Here is a 23767-nt window from a genome sequence, read left to right as displayed (position 1 = left end):
CCTGTCAAAGTTTTATCTATGCTGGCAGAAGACATGAGACTCCTGGATCAGAGGCAGAGGACCATTTGTTATTCATAGCAATAGGGCAACAAGCAGAGTGCCAGATGACACCTGCACACACAATGCCTTATATCACAGGAATGGAACCCTAGCTTAGGGAACCCAATTTTTTATAATGGACAGTAACATGCCTGCTCTTGCTCAGAAGACGGTACGATCTCTATTTTCCAAGGCTGTTTGCTACATAAACATCCTTGAAATGATTGTCAGAAACAAAGGCAGCCAGTGCCTCTGCTCATACAATATATAGAAATACAAGAGACCTATGAAGAATTTTCTCCCAACAGTAGGACGAATGAATGAGAGAGAGAAGGGCCTAGAAATAAAAATTGTGTTTGTAGCACTGGGTTTTTATATAATATGAGGAATAAAACTTGGAATTATAAATTTTGTGGGTTAATTCACTAGCATAAAATTATAAATCTATTTTTTGTAAGTTGTATTGATTTTGGACTACTTGGATGTTTTAAAATTCATTTCCCTTTAATGCCCCCCCCCCATTTTTTTCTTACATTTTAAAAAATTCCCTGTGAGATTATACTCTATTATAGCTGAGTTAAAGGAAATATAGGTGAAGACCTTGCGTTTGCATTGCATGTGCTGGAATTAAGGGAGGCTGCTGCACGTCCTGGGACAGATCACTGAAGTGGCACTGGCCCACAAAGGTAAGAAACCCAAGGGGCGGGTACAGCTCAGATGGAAGCATGGGGGCTGCTCTAAAAGCCGTCTCCTCCCAACTGGAAATCTCCTATGAACCCCTTCACTGGCAATCCTTTGGGATGTTTTATGTTTCCATGAGACAGCCACTGTGAGATGGAAGTCCAAGCGTTCGTTCTGGCACCACAAACAATTTCAGATACATCTGTGTATAATAAAGATACCTAGTTTGTATCTTTATATTATTCATATTCACATTTCATTTTATTTTGGATAAAATACTTCTTCAAGTAAGTTCCTCAGAAAGAATACATAGGCAGATGACATTCTAAAATCTTTCAGGTCCAAAAATACTATTCTCGTATACACACGATGATTCATCCAAACAGAGGGTTCCAGGATTGCCATTCTGTTCAAAAGCTGAAAATGGTTCACTGTTTTCCAGCTTTAGAGATGCAGATGAGACACATGAAACTCATTTGATTTCCTTTCCTTTGTAATTAACCAATGTTTTTTCCTGCCTTTGGTATTAATTTTTCCATAAGCCCAGTACTTGGTAACCCTTTTGATCTGAAAATTCATGTCTGGCCTTTAAAAAAAAGGGCATATTTTTCTAATATTTCTTTGATTTTTCTTACCATCTGTTTCTTGCTCTCCTGATTTATGTATTAGGTATATATTTAGATATTGACTATCCTGAAACCTTACTACCCATATTTTCAATATGATTTCCATTTCTTTTTTTTTAATTTTTGTAAGATTGTGTCTCTCTTTGATCTTATCAATCCAATGTACAACTGCATTCTATTTTTTAATTTCCCTACTCAGTTTTTGATTCTGAAATGCTTTTTAAAAATTCCTTTCCCTGCCCCCTCATTATTTGTCCTCAAGATACATACTTTCTAAAGTTCTCTTCTGCTTCCTCTTATAAAGGCTCCTAATTAGGAGTCATCTCTTCTAGTTGTCCTCACCTCCCTCCTTCATGTGAGTCTCCCTGAGATTTCTCCTTGACTATTCATTTCAGTGAGTTTTTATTCCTTCAGCACCTATAAAGGTCAAGTGATTCTTCCATTGATCTAAAAAAAAAAAAAAAATTCTTTTTTTAAAAATTTAAATTCTTTATTGTTTAAAGTATTATTTAAGTCTCCTTTTTCCTCCATTGACCTCTCCCTATCCGCTCCCACCTCCCCCTAAGAGCAAGAAACAGAACGTAAGAAAAAATTCTTAATCTAGCCCTAGCTGGTTTGGCTCAGTGAATAGAGCATCGGCTTACAGACTGAAGGGTACCGGGTCCGATTCTGGTAAAGGGCACATGCCCGGGTTGCGGGCTCAATCCCCAGGAGGGGGCGTGCAGGCAGCAGCCAATCAATGATTCTCTGTCATCATTGATGCTTCTATCTTTCTCTCCTTCTCCCTTCCTCTCTGAAATCAATAAAAATATTTAAAAAATTCTTAATCTATCTACTTGCCCCTAACTTATTCTCTATTTCTTACTATTTTATACATGGTAAAATTGCCATTCTCACATGATAATCCAGGACTGAATGCCTAAGTAATGAAAAAAGTCACTTCATCTCTCTTACTAAAATTCCTCATTACAGGTGGTTTTTTAAAGAGACTTTTGTTAAAAAGAGCATGGCTCTTTTGTAAAAGGTCCAATTATAAAAAGTTGCAGAGAAGAGTGTGTTTGGTGTTTATTGAGAAACTAGAGGTCCGGTGCACAAAATTTGTGCACTGGGTGGGGGGGGAGCGGGGGGGAAGGGTGCATCCCTCAGCCCGGCCTGTGCCCATTTGCAGTCCAGGACCCCTTGGGGGATGTCCACCTGTCGACTTAAGCCCACTCCCCGGGGGGGATCAGGCCTAAGCTTGCAGTCAGACATCCTTCTGGCAGCCAGGGAGCCCTCGGGGGATGTCCGACTAAAGGCTTAGGCCCCCAAGGGTCGGGCCTAAACTGTTAGTTGGACATTCTTAGTGCTGCCACGGAGGTGAGAGAAGCTCCTGCCACCACCTCCGCACTGGCTAGCCATGAGCCAGCTTCTGGCTGAGTGGCACTACTCCTCGGTCTGACCTAAACCCTAGAGATTAGTACTTCATTTTACAACTTTTTCTCGGTTTATAGGCAGCAGCAAACTCAGACCACACAGTCGGGTGTGCAAGAAATGTTGCTTTCTTTATTGTTTAGTAACCAAACCTAACTTCAACTTCAGCCCCCATTCTGCCAAGTGAAAAAACAAAAACAAAGTATTATTTAACTTAGGTTCCCCACCCCCTTCTCTGGAGTTGTACTTCCATGTCAGACAGTGTATATCTCAGGCAGAGGTGCCAAAGAGCCGAGCAGGGTCAAGAACATCTGGGCCTCAGTCTTCTGTCTGGGCTGGCCCCACCCAGCTGCCCTTGACCCTCACCTCAGAGCTCAAGTCCATGCTGATCCCTGGTATAGTCTCCTCATCTGGGCCTTGAGGCCTCTTGAGTCCAATTTGCTCTCTCCCTCCCTCCCTGCCACCTTCTCTCTCTCACACGAAGAGCTATTGGGATTTCTGGGGTGAGGTCCTCTGACACCTCCTCAGCCCCGTTGCATGGACACCATCTTGGTGCCTGGGTCACGACCACAACGCTGTGTGGCTGCTCTCAGACCCTTCGTCTCCTGCCGGGGTCCAACCCCAGCGGGTCCAGGGGTTCCCAAAGGTGTGGACGGAGTCGGCGAAGAAGGAATGACACAGAGACAGCGTTCAGTTGATCAGCAGCCTAGCCAGGATCTCCAGCCAAGTTCTGGTCTCGATCTCCAGAGAGGTTCTGCTTAGGATCTCCAGCCAGGTTCTGTACAGGTTCTCCAGCCAGGTTCAGTCACCAGGTTCTAGTCAGGTTCTCTTGCCAATTTCTGTAGTCAGGTTCAGTCCAGGATCTTTTGCCATGTTCTCTCCAGCGAAGTTCTTCTGTCTCTAGAGAACGTTCTGTGTAGGTTCTGTGCCTAGGCTCTGTCTCTCTTGGTCCTGTCTTCCAAGCCCTGTGTTCTAAGTTCTGTGTCTTTCTGTCTTCTGAATTCTGTCTCCTGAGTTCTGTCTTGTTGATTCTGTTCTAAGTTCTGTGTCTTGCTGTCTTGTTACATCTGTATTTATACCAGTTGATTCAATCCTATCAATCTCTATTACAAAGGTTAGGGCGTTTCTTATCTCCATTCCAGGGAGTAAAGATTATGTAGCTTAAGCATGATTGTTTGTAGTGATTAACTACCCGCCTGCCACTTAGTTAAGGAGTTTCATCCCCTCCCTGACTTCAGGGAAAAATTCCTACCTGGGGAAACAACCTTTCTCAGAGAGGTGACCTTGGTTAAAACACAGCGCCAGGAAGGTGAGCAAACATATTAAGAACTGTATGCCATATATGCCAGGTCCCTTGAAACAGCAAGCATGGACTGGCTCCCGGCAGTCTCCTGCTGCCTTAGGGAGTGACTCAGCGGGAGGGGAGGGTCACAGTCCTTTCTACATGGCCGCCAACAAACACTGTGCTCCTTCCCTCTAGTTCTCCTTCTCCTCCTCACCCCAGTCCAGGCATGTCTATGTGCAGGGCAGGGGAGGGTGGGAGGCAGGCGTGTCTCTGACCCAGCACACAGGCTTCCAGATCCACTGCTCCCCCAGGAGGTCTTCCACGCTCTGGACCTCGACACCCAGAACCTGCCCCCTCTCAGCTGCAGGTCTTTGCCCGCAGCTGTCAAGTCTGTTTAGAGCAGTGGTTCTCAACCTTGGCTGCACATTAGAATCACCTGGGAATCTTTTTAAAATCCTGATTTCTGGGCCTCATCCTCCGGAAATTCTGTTTCTTTGTTACTAATGTTGTGGCTCTACCCCATAACAAAGAAACAGAATTTCCAGAGGATGAGGCCCAGAAATCAGGATTTTAAAAAGATTCCTAGGTGATTCTAATGTGCAGCCAAGGTTGAGAACCACTGGTTTAGAGGCTTGAAGTCAAGAAGTGCCTCTTTGTTCTCTGCTTTCTGGAGGCGGTCAGCATGGAACATTCCTGCCCTGGATTGGGGAGGGGTTTCTGGGTGTTAAGAATACCAGGAGGGGGAGCACAGACTCCTCCGAGATCTCCGATAGGGTAAAGGCAGCACCCCCTCACCTCTAACCCCAGGACGTTTCTTTAGAAGCAGAAGCCTCGTCCGGTGCAGGGGCCTGTGCTGGCTGCCTCAGTTTCTCAGAGACAACGAATTTGATGAACGTCCTTTCCCCACTGCAGTAGCTGCTTCATTTGTTCGTTCTCGCAGTTTTCATTAGCTGCTAAATCGCCCCTGTGGCTGCAAACCTGTTGTGCCTGACTCAGCCGGTGGGGAGCTATGGGAGCTGTGCAGGGACAGGGGAAGGGGGAGGGGGGCCCGGCCTGCAGAGAGGGTCAGTGTTGCCTGCCGGGCTCTCTCAGAGGATGTGGCTTAGGTTAGGTCCTGTCCTTTGGCGACTTTAGGAGGGGAGGCCGTGTCCTCCGCTCCCCACTTTGACTCAGGGCTGGAAGTTCTCCTTGCTCTCTGGCCTCATAACTCAGTGGATCATGGTGGGATGCGGCAGGCTGGTGGCTTCTGCAGCCACACATGGGGCGCGGGCCTGCAACCCGGGACCGGATCAGGTCACAGGTGGCGGCAGGGGCCGCAGGCCAGCCACCTGTCCCGGGAGTCCGGGGTTGCCACCTGGCCTGCGCCTCGGCCCTCCTGCCCTCCAATCGCCATGGCAATCGCTCCACGCAGGCCAGCCGGCAACCCCAACCGGCTTTCTGATGGCGATCACCAGCTGAAGGCGGCCTTTGCCCACCCCCCAGCTCTTGCCTGCCGCCTGGGTTGCCAATCACCATTCTTCAGTCCTTCCCCTTTGCCTCCCAGCATTAAGGCTATGTATGCAAAGTAACCGCCATCTTTGTTGGTGCTTAACGGCCATCTTGGCTGTCAGTTAATTTGCATATCGCCTTGATTAGCCAATGGGGAGGGTAGCGGTTGTACAGCTAATTACCATGTTTCTCTTTTATTAGATAGGATATTAAAGACTCTATCCAAATTAAATGCCAAGGACTGAGAGATATTTTTGAATGATTATAAAACTCTGCTTATCAGAAAAGTGATCCTAGGAAGGTATTTCCGGGTGATAAAGGCTGTCACCTTTATCAGGTCTCATTTATCCAAGAAAGATGTAGAAATCCCAAGCTAATAATAACACAGAAAAATGTCTCTGGGAGTAACTGACAAAGAAGCCCTAAGAATTTAACGGTTTTCAATCTTAGCTTTATATAAGAATCATCTCTGGGAAATCTTAAAAATAGTAATGGCTGGGCCGCACTCCAAACCGATTAAAGTAGAATCCAATTATCTTAAAGCTCCCCAGGGAATACTAATGTACATATGTGTTGGAAATGACTACTCTGAAAGCAATGCTCAGCTACAAATACACCTGGGCACGTTTCATCAATTGGGTGATCACAGCCAGGTTGAGAGTTGCTATGATATCCAGTAAGCCAAGGAAAAGAATGAAACAGATGTTGGTATTAGGCAGCACGATTAGAGTGGGGCCTTAGCTAGAGCAGTGACTCAAAGGGTGGCACCCCGAGCAGCAACGTCAGTAATACCTGGAAACTTACTAAACATGCAAATTATCGGCCCCCGGCCCCAAACCACTGAATCAAAAACTCTGCCAGTGGGGCCCAGCAATCTGTGTTTTAGCAAGCCCTCCATGTTTGGGAACCTCTGTGCTAAGGGAAGTGTTTCTCTGTTGTCAGTGTCCATAGGAATCACTTGTAGGATCTTATTGACTGCAGCTTCTGTCTAGGATGGGGTCAGAGATTCTGCATGTCACACAAGTTCCCAAGTGACATGGATGCTGCTTGATGGAAGGCCACACTTTTTATGGGGGGAGAAGGGGGGGGTCCCAGATATTTTATTTTATATATTTCTTTGTTAATCCTCACCTGAGGTTATTTTTTTCATTGTTGTTGTTGTGTGTGTGTTTTTTTGTTGTTGTTGTTTTTGACTATCGCAAACTTTTATTATAGAATGCCTGGGACAGGAAAGCACATGTAGAAAAAAAATAGAAATTATGCAGTTGTCTATTAACTATGTTCAGTTTTATGTCTGCACGACCAAATTTCAGAAGCTTTCCCTCCCATTTTCTCTTTTTTTAAAAAAAATTTTGTTTTATTGCTGAAAATATTACAAAGAGTAGTACATATGTCTCCTTCCCGCCACCCCCCCCCCCCTGCCTTGACCTTCCCCCGGCCTCCCCTACCCCCCAGTGTCTTGTGTCCATTGGTTGTGCTTATATGCATGCATACAAGTCCTTTGGTCATCTCTTACTGACCCCCCCCCCCCCCGCCCCCCGCCCCAACCCTCCCCAGGGAAGGCCACACTTTGAAGAGCAAGAGGCTAGAGATCAAAAGAGAGCATGCCATTACCAGACAGTCTCTGGTAGGAGGTGGCAGTCATGGCGTCAAGTTGAGGCTAAACTGAAAGCTGTGTGGATTAGATTCAACACCTTGGCTAGGTGTTGGAGTGGGGTTTGTGAGCACTGGTGGAGACTCCTAGTTTAGTTATAATTAGCATAGCTTTTCAGCCCAGGAGCTGCAGCTCAAGGTGTGGAGAAACTAAATCTATACAATTTAACCAATGTAACCAGCATATCATTCTCGATGTGAAGATAAAAACTTTCTGCCTGATGCTCTGCTATTTAAGCAATCATTTTGCTTTGACTAGAAAAGGACTCATGGCAAGATGGGATGCCTCCCAGGAGAGGCAGTTTCTGGAGATTAATATGAATTTAGTAAAGGGTCAGGTTTTCTGAGGAGCCCTCACAATTTTTAATGACCTCTTTTGCTGTTTCTAATGATATTTCTAAGATCCATATCTGCCTATACATTGCCCTGTTTAAACCTTTTGGTCGCTCCTTTCTGGTTTTGACCAAAGCTGTTTCCTAGGCTCATAAGGCCTTTGGTGATTGGGCCTTTACTACTACTTACCTCTTTAGCCTCACTTCTTCAGCTCTCCCCCATGTTCCATTCAAGTCTAGCAACAGTGAACTATTTCTGATTTCTCAAATCAAGTGGGCTTTCCTTTGCCTCTATTGTTTGAAGTTTGAAAAAAATCCTGACGTTAATTTGTAGGCAGACATAGCTCAAGAAAGGCCTTTCTTTAAAAATTCAGAATTGTAATTACTATCTGCAATAGTGAAATAATATAATGAATATTTTATAAACTATTTTAATGCTTACTTAGTATGTTATAACTCATAGCCATTATGAAATATACCTATGTTTGACAAAGCTGACATTAGTATAGACTGCATAATCTAAGACAAATCTAAAATAATACTTTAAAACCCCAAGTTGAAAGTTTGAAGTAGTTATGATGGTTACCTTTTAGTTTTTGTAATACCATGTGGCTTGTCTTCTCTGCTCTGTGATACTGTCATAGATGTGGGTGTAGGAGTAATAGCCTCTGTGGATTCCAACTGGAAATCAAATGTGAGGGGTGCAACACAAGCCTTCCTCTTTACGTAACCCTGAACACTGTTTTTCTGCAACAAAGACAAAGTTTTAACACTGTGAAAAAAAGAGTGCGCTTCACATAGGGAAAATCCTGTGTGGAAAGGACAAAATTAACCTCACTTCACAGACACACACACAATTTACGTGTAGTCAAAATGGGAAAATCTATACAGATTGAAAATTGGGGGCCTTGTACACCAACTTTTTTATGCCGTTGCTGTGTGACCTGAGCTGCTCTTTGCCTATATATGAAATAAGGGTGTTGGAATAGATCAGTGGTTCTCAAACCTTCCTAATGCCGCAACCCTTTAATACAGTTCCTCATGTTGTGGTGACCCCCAACCATAAAATTATTTTCGTTGCTACTTCATAACTGTAATTTTGCTACTGTTATGAATGGTAATGTAAATATCTGATTTGCAGGATGGATTTTCATTGTTACAAATTGAACATAATTAAAGCATAGTGATTAATCACAAAAACAATATGTAATTATATATGTGTTTTCCGATGGTCTTAGGCGACCCCTGTGAAAGGGTCGTTCGACCCCCAAAGGGGTCGTGACCCACAGGTTGAGAACCGCTGGACTAGATAACGGTGAAGGCTCCCTCCTAATTCCCAAATTCAGAAATTAGGAACAACCTATATCTTTAGGAAAGTCAATATTGATATGTAGAGTTATTGGAACCATAGCAGGCTGGTTTCTCCAACCTGTTCCTCTTCCTGTCGTGACACATGTGATGAATCACATGATTTGTCTAGTAGCATGAGCCAGTACTAGAGTTAGAAAGCAATCAAAGGAGAACTTTGTTCAAATATTTATTTAGATGGACTGAAGAGGAATAAGGAGTGCTAAAGAGTGAGTTAAGAGCCAAAAATCTTCTATAAAAAATTCTCTCAAAGAACAGCACAGAGGAACAAAGAAATAAAAAAAAAAATTTTAAAGCAAATCAAAGGATATGAGAACTTTTGCTTCTGCCAATGAAGTTAGATTAAGCACTATGGGAATTGCCTTTCTGCTTCAAACTACTAGAAAACAAGACAAAATATAGGAAGACAACTGTAAGCAGGCATTAGAAAACAAGCAGAGCCACAATCCCTGAAAAAAAGGGAAACAAATGAGGTAAACCGTACGATAGCCCAGCTTCAACTTGGAGGCAATTTCCAGACTGAGGCACCGGGAGGGGGAACTCAAACCAAACCTGTGGCCTTGACCTTGTTGAGTTTAAGAGACAGATTTCACCAGCAATCACTCTTGGGCATTCACTCCAAAGAAATTTGTTTATTTAAAAACCTGTAAAAATGGAGAAACTAAGATGGCGGCATAGGGAAACACCGAAATTGCTGCCTCCTACAACAACTTCAAAACACAATAAAAGGACAGAACGGACATCATCCAGAACTTACAGGAGGGCTGGTGGAGTGGAAATTCTACCGCTAGAAGGAAAGAGAAAAGCACATTGAGGGTCAGGAGCTGCGGAAGTAAAGTGCAAAGGTACGGAGGCTCGAGAGTGCTCAGAAAGGGGCTGGTACCTGAGGACGGGGCTGTCTTTTTGAATCGGGAAGGAGTCACAAGATCCCAACTGCTCTGAACTCTGGTTCCGGGAAGTCTCTGGGGACCCAGGACTCATACGGGGAGAAACTGGACTGTCTGGCAGCAGGCAGAACTCGGAACTTGAGGGTGGCTTTCCCTCAGAGGTGCTTGCAGCAATTAAATTATCAGTACACTGAGACGCACGAGGCCCCTTAGGGCAGGGCTGAGAATCCGCCATAGTTCCTTGCTCCGACCTTTGATTACCTGAGACCCCGCCCCACCCAGGCTGCGGCAGAGGCTTTTGCATATGAATGCCCTGGCCCTTTGCCACCTGAAAATTACCTAACAAATTACAGCTGGGCCAGACAGACCCAGAACTTCCAAGAGAAGTCCCACGGCCCCACAGCAGCTTGCATTGCTTCACAGCTGGGCCTCATCAGGGCACCTCCAAACTCCAAAAAAGGAAGGGGAATCTGCAGTTCTCTTCATAGCTCCTGCTGGGTAACCTCCAAGAGCCAGTGTACCCAGTGGTCAGAGGGGGACCATCCAGATTACAACTCCTCAGATCCATAAGGGACACACTCAGGGGGCAGACTCAGTGAGCACCAAAGCCCCACTGAAGCAAGTCTTGCCCCAGAAGGGCGTCTTCAGCACAGAAGTTCTCCCACTGCAGACACAGCCGATTCTCACTGCCAATTGGCCTAGAGGTCAATTCCTCCCAGTGATCCTACAACAATCAAGGCATAACTACAACAAGACTGTGCACAAAGCCCACAAGGGGGTGCACCAAGAGTGTCCACCTCAGGTAACAGGGGAGGCTGAGCCACTGGGCCCTACAGGACACCTAGCACACAAAACCACTCTACCAACACAGGGAAGCATAAAAAATGCGGAGACAAAGAAACAGGTCACAAATGACAGAAATGGAGGAAAGCAAACGACTGGATATAGAGTTCAAAACCAAGTTTATAAGGTTTTTCAAGAATTTTATGGAAACCGCTGATAAATTTAGTGAGACCCTCAAGAAATCTAGTGAGACCCTTGAGGATATGAAAAAGGACCAACTAGAAATTAAGCATACACTGACTGAAATAAAGAATAATGTACAGAGATCCAACAGCAGACAAGAGGATACCAAGAATCAAGTCAAAGATTTGAAATACAAAGAAACAAAAAATACCCAACCGAAAAAGAAAAAAGAAAAGAGATTCCAAAAATATGAAGATAGTGTAAGGAGCCTCTGGGACAACTTCAAGCGTACCAACATCAGAATTATAGGGGTACCAGAAGAAGAGAGAGGGCAAGATATTGAAAACCTATTTGAAGAAATAATGACAGAAAACTTCCCCTACCTGGTGAAAGAAATAGACTTACAAGTCCAGGAAGCGCAGAGAACCCCAAACAAAAGGAACCCAAAGAGGACCACACCAAGACACATCATAATTAAAATGCCAAGAGCAAAAGACAAAGAGAGAATCTTAAAAGCAGCAAGAGAAAGAAACTCAGTTACCTACAAGGGAGTACCCATACGACTGTCAGCTGATTTCTCAACAGAAACCATGCAGAAGAGAGTGGCAAGAAATATTCAAAGTGATGAATAGCAAGAACCTACAACCAAGATTACTTTATCCAGCAAAGCTATCATTCAGAACTGAAGGTCAGATAAAGAGCTTCACAGATAAGAAAAAGCTAAAGGAGTTCATTACCACCAAACCAGCATTATATGAAATGCTGAAAGGATTATTTAAGAAGAGGAAGAAGAAAAAGGAACTCTTACCATTTGCCACAGCATGGATGGAACTGGAGAGCAGATAAATACCACATGATCTCACTCATTTGTGGAATACAATGAACAACATAAACTGATGAACAAGGACTGATCCAGAGACGGAGAGGCATTGATTGGACTGTCGGGCCTTGGAGGGAAGGTAGGGGAGGGTGGGGGTAAGGGGGAGAGATCAACCAAAGGACTTATATGCAAGCATATAGGCCTAACCAATGGACATGGACAACGGGGGGGGGGGGAGGGGGGGAGGGCATGAGCGGGGTGGGGGGGGTAGGGGGTAACGTGGGGATAAGGACACATATGTAATATCTTAATCAATAAAAAATATATTTAAAAAAATCTGTAAAATATATTCATAGCAGCTTTATTTTATCTTATTTTTTAGCAGCTTTATTTTTAAAAGCAAAATACCTGCACACAATCCATATGTCCTTCACTGGATGAGTAACTGAAACTCTGTACATTCATATAATGGAATACTACTCAGCAATAAAATTTATATATTATTTATAATAATAAAGCTATTGATTTGTATAAGATCTTAGATGGACCTCAAGGGCATTATGATTAATTAAAAAATCAATGTCAAAATTTTACGTACTGCCTGGCTGACAAAGCTCAGTGATTGAGCATCAATCTATGAACCAGGAGGTCATGGTTCAATTCCTAGTGAGGGCATGTGCCCCAGGTTATGGGCCCCATCCTCAGTGTAGGCGTGTGCAGGAGGCAGCCGATCAATGGTTCTCTCTCATCATTGATGTTTTTATATCTCTCTCCCTCTACCTACCTCTCTGAAACCAATAAAAATGTATTTTTAAAAAGTTTACATACTGAATGATTATACTAGAGGCCTGGTGCACAAAATTTGTGCACAGGAGGGGGGGGGTGTCACTCAGCCTGACCTGCACCCTCTCCAATCCAGGAGCCTTCAGGGAATGTCCTACTGACACAATCTGGCCTCCCTCTGCATGAGGTGACAGGGCTGATCAGGGGAAGGCACAGCCCCCATCACCCCGCTGCTGCCGCCACTGACAGCCGCCACAGCCACCAAAGTGTTTTCAATGACACGAACTCCAGTCCCTTCACCACAAAAAAATGACAACTTTCTTTAGGCATTTTCAAGATGTCTCTTTCATAAGATATGACCTCTCTTTCTTTCTTTCTTTCTTTCTTTCTTTCTTTCTTTCTTTCTTTCTTTCTTTCTTTCTTTCTTTCTTTCTTTCTTTCTTTCTTTCTCTCTCCCTCCCTCCCTCCCTCCCTCCCTCCCTCCCTCCCTCCCTCCCTTCCTTCCTTCCTTCCTTCCTTCCTTCCTTCCTTCCTTCCTTCCTTCCTTCCTTCCTTCCTTCCTTTCTCTCCTCACCTGAGGATATTTTTCTATTGATTTTTAGAGAGCGTGGAAGAGAGAGGGAAAGACAGAGAAAAACATCAGTGTGAGAGGGACACTTCGATTGGTTGCCTCCTGCATCAGCCCTGACCTGGGCCCTGGCCAGGGAGGAGTCTGCAACCTAGGTACATGCCCTTGACCAGAATTGAACCCAGACCCTGCGGTCAGCAGACCGAGGCTCTACCCACTGAGTCAAACTGGCTAAGGCAGGATATGACATTTCTTAGCACCTCTAGCAGTGAACTTTTGTTTTTTCCTCCAGGAGTGAGGTGGAAAAACCCTAGATAACCTTCTTGGATTCTTTTTTTTTTTTTTTTAATATATTTTATTGATCTTCCACAGAGAGGAAGGGAGAGGGATAGAGAGGTAGAAACATCAATGAGAGAGCAACATCCATCAGCTGCCTCCTGCACACCCCCTACTGGGAATGTGTCCACAACCAAGGTACATGCCCTTGACTGGAATTGAACCTGGGACCCTTGAGTCCGCAGACCTACATTCTATCCACTGAGCCAAACTGGCTGGGGCACCTTCTTGGATTCTTATTAGGCAAGTTACTAAGAACATTGTGAGTGGTGTATGAGGAGCTTAGCCAATGAGCAGCCAGAAAAGGTGTTTCCTCTGCAGCTCATGCACAGAGGCGGGACTGTCAGCGTGCTGCAGCTGGCCGACCCTGCTGCCTGCGGGCCTGCTTGCTCGCTCGCCATGGTGCCTGGCAGCCAGGCCCTACTCTCTGTGCCTGCCTTGCCCCACTACCAGGCTGCCAGCCTTGCTGTGATAGGAGCCTGTGGGATGTGGGGGCGGGACCCAGAGGTGCTCCATGCACTTTCTGGTGATGGTCATCTGTCTGGTCGTGATGGCCCTAGGCTATTATTGGTATAGACAACATTCTCAAAATTACAACATTACTATAGAGATAGAGAACAGATTAGCCCTTGTCAGGGACAGAGACAGGGAATGGGGTGAGGGTATGGATACAAATACAAAGAAGTAACACGAAGGAGTTCTTTTCTGGTGATGTAAACATGCTGTATTTTGATAATATTGCATAAAGCTACACATACAAATGACCAAATGAATGCAGGTTAAAATGGGGAAAACTGAATAAAGTCTGTAGTCTGATTAATAGTAATATGCCAGAGTTGTCAATATCAGTTGTGACTCATACTGGTTTTGACATTGTACAATTTTATCTCATTATAGATGTGTGTAAGCAGCACCACAGTCAAGATACAGCACTGTATAAGGTGTCACTAACAGGGGTGACTGGGTGAAAGGTATATGGGACTCTTTGTACTGTTTCTTCAACTTCCTGTGAGTCTATACTTATTTCAAAATAAAAAAATTTTAAAAAATTAATAAAGCAATTACCAGGGAGAAACCAAGATGGCGGCATAGGTAAACACCTGAAATTGCTGCCTCGCACAACCACTTCAAAAATACAACTAAAAGACAAAACAGACATCATCCAGAACCACAGGAAGGCTGGCTGAGTGGAGATTCTACAACTAGAAGGAAAGAGAAAAGCACACTGTGACTCAGAGGAGGTGTGGAAGTAAAGTGCAGAGGTACAGAGGCTCGAGCATGCATGGAAAGGGGCTGGCAATGGGCTGGCCGGTGTCTTTTGCGACCGGGAGGGAGGCCCAAGCTCCCGAAGGCCCTGACTCCAGTTCTGGGCAAGCCTCTGGAGACCCAGACTCATACGGTGAGAAACTGGACTGTCTGGTAGTAGGCGGAACTAGAGGGCGGCTTTCTATCAGAGGTGCTTGCAGCAATTACCAGGACACTGAGACCCGGGACGTCTTAGGGCAGGACTGAGGAGCAGCCATAGCTGTTTGCTCCTCACTGTTGATTCCCTGAGACCCCAGCACACCCAAGTTGTGGGCAAGGCCTTTGCATATGAATGGGCTGGCCCTTTGAGATCTAAAATTACCTAAAATACTGCAGCTGGGTCAGAAAGACCCAGAGCATCCAAAATAAGGCCAAAGGCCCCACAGCAGCTTGCATTGCTTCACACCTGGGCCTCATCTGGGCACCTCCAAAACCCAAACAAGGAAGAGGAACCTGCAGATCTCTCCATAGCTCCTGCTGGGTAGCCTCAGGCACAGGCTAAACTAACACCTCCTTAGAGATCCAGGAGCCTGTGTACCCAGTGCTCAGAGTGGGACCATCCAGATTACAACTCCTCAGATCCATAAGGGACACACTCAGGGGGCAGACTCAGTGAGCACCAAAGCCCCACTGAAGCGAGTCTTGCTTCAGAAGGGTGTCTTCAGCACAGAAGTTCTCCCACTGCAGACACAGCTGATTCTCACAGACAATTGGCCTGGAGGTCAATTCCTCCCAGTGATACCTACAACAATCAAGGCTTAACTACAACAAGACTGTGCACACAGCCACAAAGGGGTGCACCAAGAGTGTCTACCTCAGGTAATTGGGGAGGCTGAGCCACTGGGCCCTGTAGGACACCTAGCACACAAAGCCACTCTATCAACACAGGGACGTATAAAAAATGCGGAGACAAAGAAATAGATCACAAATGACAGAAATGGAGGAAAGCAAACTACTGGATATAGAGTTCAAAACCACACTTTTAAGGTTTTTCAAGAATTTTCTAGAAACTGCTGATAAATTTAGTGAGACCCTCAAGGATATGAAGAAGGACCAACTAGAAATTAAGCATACACTGACTGAAATAAAGAATAATTTACAGAGATCCAACAGCAGACAAGAGGATCCCAAGAATCAAGTCAAAGATTTGAAATACGAAGAAGTAAAAAACACCCAACCGGAAAAGCAAAAAGCAAAAAGAATCCAAAAATATCAAGATAGTGTAAGGAGCCTCTGGGACAACTTCAAATGTACCAACATCAGAATTATAGGGGTGCCAGAAGAAGAGAGAGAGCAAGATATTGAAAACTTATTTGAAGAAATAATGACAGAAAACTTCCCCTACCTGGTGAAAGAAATAGACTTACAAGTCCAGGAAGCACAGAGAACCCCAAACAAAAGGAATCCAAAGAGGAACACACCAAGACACATCATAATTAAAATGCCAAGAGCAAGAGACAAAGAGAGAATCTTAAAAGCAGCAAGAGAAAAAAAGTCAGTTACCTACAAGGGAGTACCCATAGGATTGTCAGCTGATTTCTCAACAGAAACTATGCAGGCCAGAAGGGAGTGGCAAGAAATATTCAAAGTGATGAATAGCAAGAACCTACAACCAAGATTACTTTATCCAGCAAAGCTATCATTCAGAATAGAAGGTCAGATAAAGAGCTTCACTGATAAGAAAAAGCTAAAGGAGTTCATCACCACCAAACCAGTATTATATGAAATGCTGAAAGGTATTCTTTAAGAAGAGGAAGAAGAAAAAGGTAAAGATAAAAATTATGAACAACAAATACATATCTATCAACAAGTGAATCTAAAAATCAAGTGAATAAAAAATCTGATGAATAGAGTAAACTGGTGAATATAATAGAATCAGGGGCATAGAAAGGGAGTGGACAGACAATTCTTGGGGGGGAGAGGGGTGAGGGGGGTGTGTGAAGGAACTGGGCAATAATCGTACACCTATGGATGAGGACAGTGGGGGTGGGGGGGTAAGGGCAGAGGGTGGGTGGGAACTGGGTGGAGGGGAGCTATGGGGGGTAAATAGAGGAACAACTGTAATAATCTGAACAATAAAGATTTATTTTTTAAAAAAAGCAATTACCAAAGTGATTTACATATTGTTTTCTCATTCTTGGTCATTAATAAAGCAAAGAGAGGCAATCCACCTTCATAAAGATGTTTATTCACTTGAGTTCCTCTCTGTGGTGTCTTCCTGGATTTCTCCTGCATGCTCTTATCTATGCCTCATTTATTCACATTGTTGTATTATTTTGCAAGTTTTTGTGTAAACAAATTAAATTGTTCATATGTACTAAAAATCTGTTTTGTGAGGATTTATTATCCTTTGTTGTTCTTTATCACCCTTCATTTATTGAATTTTATAGGAGTCTTACCTTTTTACTTAGATTAATTTCTATAAATCTTATTTATTTTTAATTTGGTAACTATACCAAATACCAAATATTTTCTTCTTTTTAATAAACCAAGTAAATAATTGTTTAAAAACATTTTTATTTATTTCAGAGAGGTAGGAAGAGGGGAGAGAGAGACAGAAACATCAATGATGAGAGAGAATCATTGATCGGCTGCCTCCTGCATGCCCCTTACTGGCGATCAAGACCACAACCTGGGCATGTGTCCTGATGGGAATTGAACTGTGACCTCCTGGTCCATAGGTCAATGCTTAGCTACTGAGCCACACTGGTCAGGCACCAAGTAAATAATTTTTAACATGTTTAACATATTAGTAAGAATAACAGGTGTCACATTTACTATTTGACTGACTAGTATCTTAAGCAGTTTAAATATATCATAACCTAATATGGCACCTATCTAGAAGTTACCTTATATCTAATTATTTCTTTATAGAATCCACTTGCATAGATGACTCAATATACTCATTTGTTTTTTACAAATTAATTTATATCTTCATATTAACTAAAAAGTAAAAATAATCATTCACATTGGAAATGACAATCTTTTAATACTTAAATTAAATATTAGCTTTTATTTTACAAACCTTTATTCTTCTGGCCAAGAGTATCTTTGCTTGCTGGTTTAGAATTTCTAACTTCTCTACAATTTTTTCTGCCATTGTCAGTCAGTAAATTCCTATTTAAAAAGGAGAAAAATAAAACAATTTAAACATATCATTGACTATTTAGGCATAAATTAAGAGACTCGCCTTTATTTTACTGTTTTAGGTAAAAAATAAAAAACTGTATAGGTAGATTATGGAATAAATCATAGAATTTTAGAGGTCAAAGCTTTTAGGTTGAAAGTCACATAATCAGAACTTTCAGATGTGTGTGGGCCCTAGGAATTTTTAAATGTATGATAAAGTTGAGTTGAAGAAAATTCAAGATTACCGTATGAGAAGCAGATGTGACTCATACTTTAATATACAGCATGATTTATATCTACTTTCTTTTGTCATAATATATTTTTTTAAAAATATATTTTATTGATTTTTTACAGAGAGGAAGGGAGAGGGAAAGAGAGTTAGAAACATCAATGAGAGAGAAACATCTATCAGCTGCCTCCTGCACATCCCCTATTGGGGATGTGCCCACAACCAAGGTACATGCCCTTGACCAGAATCCAACCTGGGACCCTTGAGTCCGCAGGCTGACGCTCTATCCACTGAGCCAAACCGGTCAAGGCTGTCATAATATATTTTAATAAAAGTAAATGTGAAGAGTTCACATTTATATAATCAGTTGCATTAAAATTTAATGATCAGTGATCCAAGACTGTTAATATGGCACTTCTATTCCCCCTTTATACTATGTGTTTCTTAAAGGTAGAAACCATGCCTAATTCATCTTTGCATCCCTAATACCTAACAACCTGAATGAATGAATTAACCATCAGCAATAGAGGAAATGGACAACTGTAAATGCTATGACTTCTTTTAGCCTGCATTTACACTTATGAGAATACACAAATCTTTAATAGAGTTCTGCTGAGGCCCTTCTAGATCAAGCCATAGTATTAAAGAACATTGCTTTCTCTCCCATCTTCAAACTTAGAAAGGCAGCATAGTGTCTAGTTAGGAACATGAATGGTAAAGTCAGGATACCTGAGTTTGACTCTTTGGCTCAGCTACTTACCAGCTGTGTGACTATGGGCTAATTGCCTAAACTCTCTGTTGCCCCATCTGTAAAATGGGAATAATAAAAGTACATACTTCATGGGGTTGTTATGAGGTTTAATTGAGTGAATGTAAGTAACATATTGTGGGAAAGCATGAGACTTGGTTGGAAAGTTTGTAAGGAGGACATTCGGAGAAAAAGGGAAGTGTGTGGAAGGCCACCTGCCCTGTTTATGGGGATTCCGACTTAGGCGATACTTAGGGGCATGCCAAAGGTGGTGCCTCTAATTATCCCTTGACCTTTCCAAACAAGTCTGTGTACATGCAGACCCCCAGGAGTTTACTGGAATCCTTATGCTTAATCTTTAGGTGTCCTTACTTAAAGGACATTACAGACACATGTGTCCTCCCAATATTACGTACCCTACTGGTTGTATTTAAAAGATAAACTTTATCTCAAACTGCTGCTACAATAAAAGCCTAACGAGGCAGGCAATTGAGGCTGTCTGGTTCCTTTAGCCAGGCAGTTCCTTAGCCCTCTCTTTCACAGGAAACATCATGTCAGAGTAATCCATTCATCTGTCACTCAGGGTCTACTGGTCAGTCCTGGCAACATATAAATGTTTGGAAAATAAAAGAAATAAATATAAGTAATGATATACTTACAAGTTAGGAATAAGATATGTGATATTATCTATTAGTGATGCAAAATGCATGTTCTTCATCTGTATGTCATTTTGTTATTTTTCATCATACCTGCCACATGCAATCACAAATGATATCCATGTATCTGATGTCCTACTTTTTTCCTTCACAGTATATTTCTTCAATTACTCTAAATCCTTGTAACTTAGGAAACAATAAGAATTTATTCAGCAAGTCAGTATCTTCTATTTTGATATGGCAATTCAGTATCGTCTGTACCATGTCATTTGATTATCTTGCTTCCTTTCCTTCTCTAGTTTTCTCAGTTTTACTTCTCAGTTTTCTATTAAATTCTTATTCTGAGCTCAGTGAACAGAAACTAGAATGTGCTGTCCTATAAAGCACAAGTGTAGGCCTCCTATTTAGGGAGACTACTGTGATAAGCATTACTTTGTTTCCAAACTGGAAACTCACAAAAAAACAAAAACAAAATTAGTGTGTGCTTAAGTAAATAGATCTAATTATCTTCATTTCAACTGATATAATAGGTGGGTGGGAGAGATGATCTCACTTCTTAAATATGTACAGATAGGTCTGAAGCATTCTTATATATACTTAGAGTTGTGGGAAAACGCCCTCTTCTGGGAGTATAGGGTTCTTCTGTGGTCAGAGAAGACTAACTCATGGAATTTTGAGGTCAGAATGGGTCAACAGTCTTTCACATAATTCCATGAACAATGAGGCAATGTTGACCCCAACTGGACAAGACCTTTCAAATCCTTACTTTTATTTCCATTGCCATCGTCTTCCTTCAGACCTTCTGGTTTTCACTTTCCCTCCCCTAGGTTATTGCACTGTACTGTCTCCTTATCCTTCCTCTCCTTATCTCTCAATTATTGATCCTTCAAAATGTCATCAGAACTGTGTTCCTTAAACAGGACACTGATCAAATCCAGCTCCAGGCCACAAACCTCAATTTGCTCCCCATCACCTGCAGAATAACTCATAAACTCTTCAGATGACATACAAGATGTTTCAAGAAAAGACCGTCGAGGATCTGGCTCAGTCTGCCTTTCCAGTTAGTCTCCTACCATATCCTGTCTTCTGCAATACTCTACTACTCCTATTCCCTGGATGCACTCTGCCGTTTCCTCAAGCATATCTGTGCTTCACCATAGAACTTGGCATCATGCTATGGAGATTCACTCTCTGACAAATCTCTTTCTCACTCTATTGAAGCTCATTGAAAGCAACAATTGACTTACCCACCTCTGAATCTCAGCGCCTAACCAGGATCTGAAAATGACAATTGAATTTGGAGATGTTTCCAATTATAACATTTTATGGGTAGTAATCTCAGCTTAACTGTAATAGATGATGTTAATTCATGATGATTTACTGGGGGGATGAAATATGAAATTGAGTGAATTATCTTAAAATGTGGTTCTTGCCAAATCTAAATTCAGTAAAATGATTTTCAAAGAAAATTTGGGTTCATGTTCTTAATTACTCGCTCAGTAATGACAGTTTTTTTTAAAAAAAGAACACAATGAAATAGAGAACTTGCCAACTAGGGCAGAATAAAAGTCCCAGTGACTCTCACCAGAAGTCATCCATAGGCCTCATTGCAAAGACTTGGCTATATCAATGAACAATTTCAAGGTTGCAGGGCCAACCCTATAAGCACATTAGAGTCTGAGTCCTTACTAAAAATAACAATATCAAGTTAAAAAGTTACTTTTGAAAGCAGAGCACTATTTTACAGTTAGAACCTTCTGGACTGTAAAAAAAATTCAAACAAACAATACAAAATCCCCTGGGTCAAGCTCCCACTGAAGCTAGAGTTACTGCTAGACCTTTTCAGCTTACACGATGAAATAAACTCTCTCTATGTATAGACCAGTTTGGATTTGTTTTTCATTTTCTATAAAATGAAGTCTAAATACTGTGCTCAACAAACATTTGTCAAATGAAGGGAAACCATAAAATGGGTAGATTACTGATCTCATAGGGCTGTTCTGAGAATTAAATGATTCAGCGATCGGAAGCACCAAGCACAATGTCTAGCAGAAAGCAGATACTAAAAACTTTCATTACGTTTCTGTGCCCCTAACTTTCTCCCTACCCCCCCAAAGTCCACACAACACAGTTCGAAAGTGCTACCTAAACCTGATTTCACAGTACTAAGAAAATACATATTCTCAAATGTTTAAATTATTAAATACTAAACTTCTTTCCTCTAAATTCTTGCCTCCTAATAAAGACCACAACTTTAAGTATATTTCTTTGGATAGCATCTTAAAATGTTTTACTTGTTATACACACAAAACCACAATAGTTAAAGTAACAGATTGTTAGACCTGACTTCAAAAATATTACACATTTCTGCATGTTAAAAAAAACAACGAAATTTCCAAACATGCTAAACTTGGAAAACTGTTCAATATGTGTAAATAGAGCATTCTTAAAAATGTTACAAATTGTTAAGAAAAGGATAAACACAAAGAAAAAAAAGTGTATTGAATATAAATAGTCCATTTGCAAAAGAATCTCTATAAATGACCATTAATTATATTTTTAATATCAACAAAATATTCAAAGTTATATGTATTAAAACAACAAAATATAACTCTTCCCTTACACAGTATTGGCAAGAAGGGGGAAGGAGCAGAGACCTATGAACACCTATGCTCTATTGGCAGAAGTGTAAATTGTTAGGATGTTTATTTACAACTTATATAAAACTTTCAAAAATATATATAATCTTTGACCCAGCAATTCTACTTCCAAGAATTTATATTTAGAAATTAATAAGGGGGAAAAAATGGACACATATGTAATACCCTTTGTAATACTTTAAGCAATAAAAAAGAAAAGAAAAAAAAGAAATTAATAATAGAAATTCTCAAAGAGTTAGGAACAATGATGTTAATGTAACATTCTTTATAATGGTGTGAAAAATTAAGTTGTTGAAATCCCAGCTATTAAATTTATTACATGTCAAATACTGTACTGAATATCACATATAGTGTCTCATTTAGTCTTCATTTTATAGATTAAAACTTGAACTCAGAGACGTTAAGCATGCTGATCAAGATCATAAAGCCATCCTGGCCTGCGTGACTCAGCGGTTAGAGCATCAGCAATCCCCACATCTCCACATTGAAAGCTCTTGAGTTTGATTCCCTGTCAAGGGCACATACCTGGATTTCAGGTTGGCTCCCTGACTGTAGTTGGTGCACCTGTGGAGGCAACTGGTCTATGTGTCTCTTATATTGATGTTTCTCTCCCTTCTCTCCCTCCCTCCCTTCTATGCTCTCTGAAAAGCCATGGAAAAAATATCTGCAAATAAGGATTAACGAACAAACAAACAAAATATTTCATTTAAAAAAATGAAATATTGCCCTAACCGGTTTGGCTCACTGGATAGAGCGTTGGCCTGCAGACTAAAAAAATGAAATATGATCTTTACTACTATTTTTAGATTTTCTTATCAAAATTTTTGTTTAGCCATAGGATGTCACATGTGATGTAGCTTTTAAATGTGATTTAAAAGATATAGGAAAATGTTTATGATATTGTGTTAATTGAAAGAATCAGATAAGATTTTAACACATATAATGATTTTAAAAAAACAACAAAATCAAATAAGGGTCTCTGTCCACAGAAAAGACCTGTACTAAAATAGTCTTAAAAGATGTTATTTTAGGGTGGTGAAATGATACCTTTGAAATTCTTTATTTATTTTGTACTCTTTTATATTTTTTTAAATGCACAAAGACTATGAATCACAGAGACTATATATAAATATGTATTATTTTTGCAGCCAAGTTATTCAAATACTTCATATGGTCCAAAGTATTTTTTTCTTCTTGTGGGATTTGAAAAGTCAAAAGCCTCTTTTAAACATTTTGAAATGTCTTTTCATTTGGCATTCAAAAAAGTTTTTACAAAAGTACACAAATTGTCAAGGTAAGAGCATCCAAACCTAAAGAGAATTTTTATAAAACTTTAGTTGAGCCGAACAGGATATGCCTGGAAGCAAGATCTCAATAGACTGAGAAAATGCTTCTTAAAATGGCAGTTTGCTGCTTCTTTTATGCATTTGGAATTTAGGAGGGACTGTAAGGAAGATTACACGAAGGTGGGAGAAAGCAAGGTGGGGATTGTTTGACGGGAGAGTTAAGAAGATTATGTGCTCTCTTGAGGGTGGTTTCTCTTCTGAGGGGCCCAAAAGGAGGCATTTAGAAAGCTTGTGTGTGTGTGTGTGTGTGTGTGTGTGTGTGTGTGTGTGTGTGTAATGTCAATAGAATAAAATGAAATTTCAGAAGAAAACTGTAGTTTCAAAAGAATAAAATGCAGAGAAAAAAATACTTTTAAAAACTCCCACCACTTGATGGCAGTATACTAACATTTACAGGGAACTCATACAACTAAACAAAAGGAAGGTAAACAACCCAATCAAAAAATGGACAA

At 41.5% G+C, this 23767-nt stretch overlaps 1 protein-coding gene across 1 annotated transcript in view; it reads right to left on the bottom strand.

The window, feature by feature from the left end:
- The window catches only part of C3H1orf141 (chromosome 3 C1orf141 homolog), a 36699-nt gene extending 19052 nt beyond the window's left edge, over positions 1-17647 (bottom strand). The window contains exons 1-2 of the mRNA XM_059689242.1: positions 17573-17647; positions 8101-8261 (exon numbers count right to left, since the gene is read on the bottom strand). Of these exons, the coding sequence (XP_059545225.1) occupies positions 8101-8261; positions 17573-17647 (236 nt within the window). The remainder of the gene's footprint in view (positions 1-8100; positions 8262-17572) is intronic.
- Positions 17648-23767: the final 6120 nt, after the last annotated feature.

The sequence above is a fragment of the Myotis daubentonii genome, chromosome 3, assembly GCF_963259705.1.
Source record: "Myotis daubentonii chromosome 3, mMyoDau2.1, whole genome shotgun sequence".
NCBI lineage: Eukaryota > Metazoa > Chordata > Mammalia > Chiroptera > Vespertilionidae > Myotis > Myotis daubentonii.
This window is presented reverse-complemented; position numbering and strand designations above follow the sequence as displayed.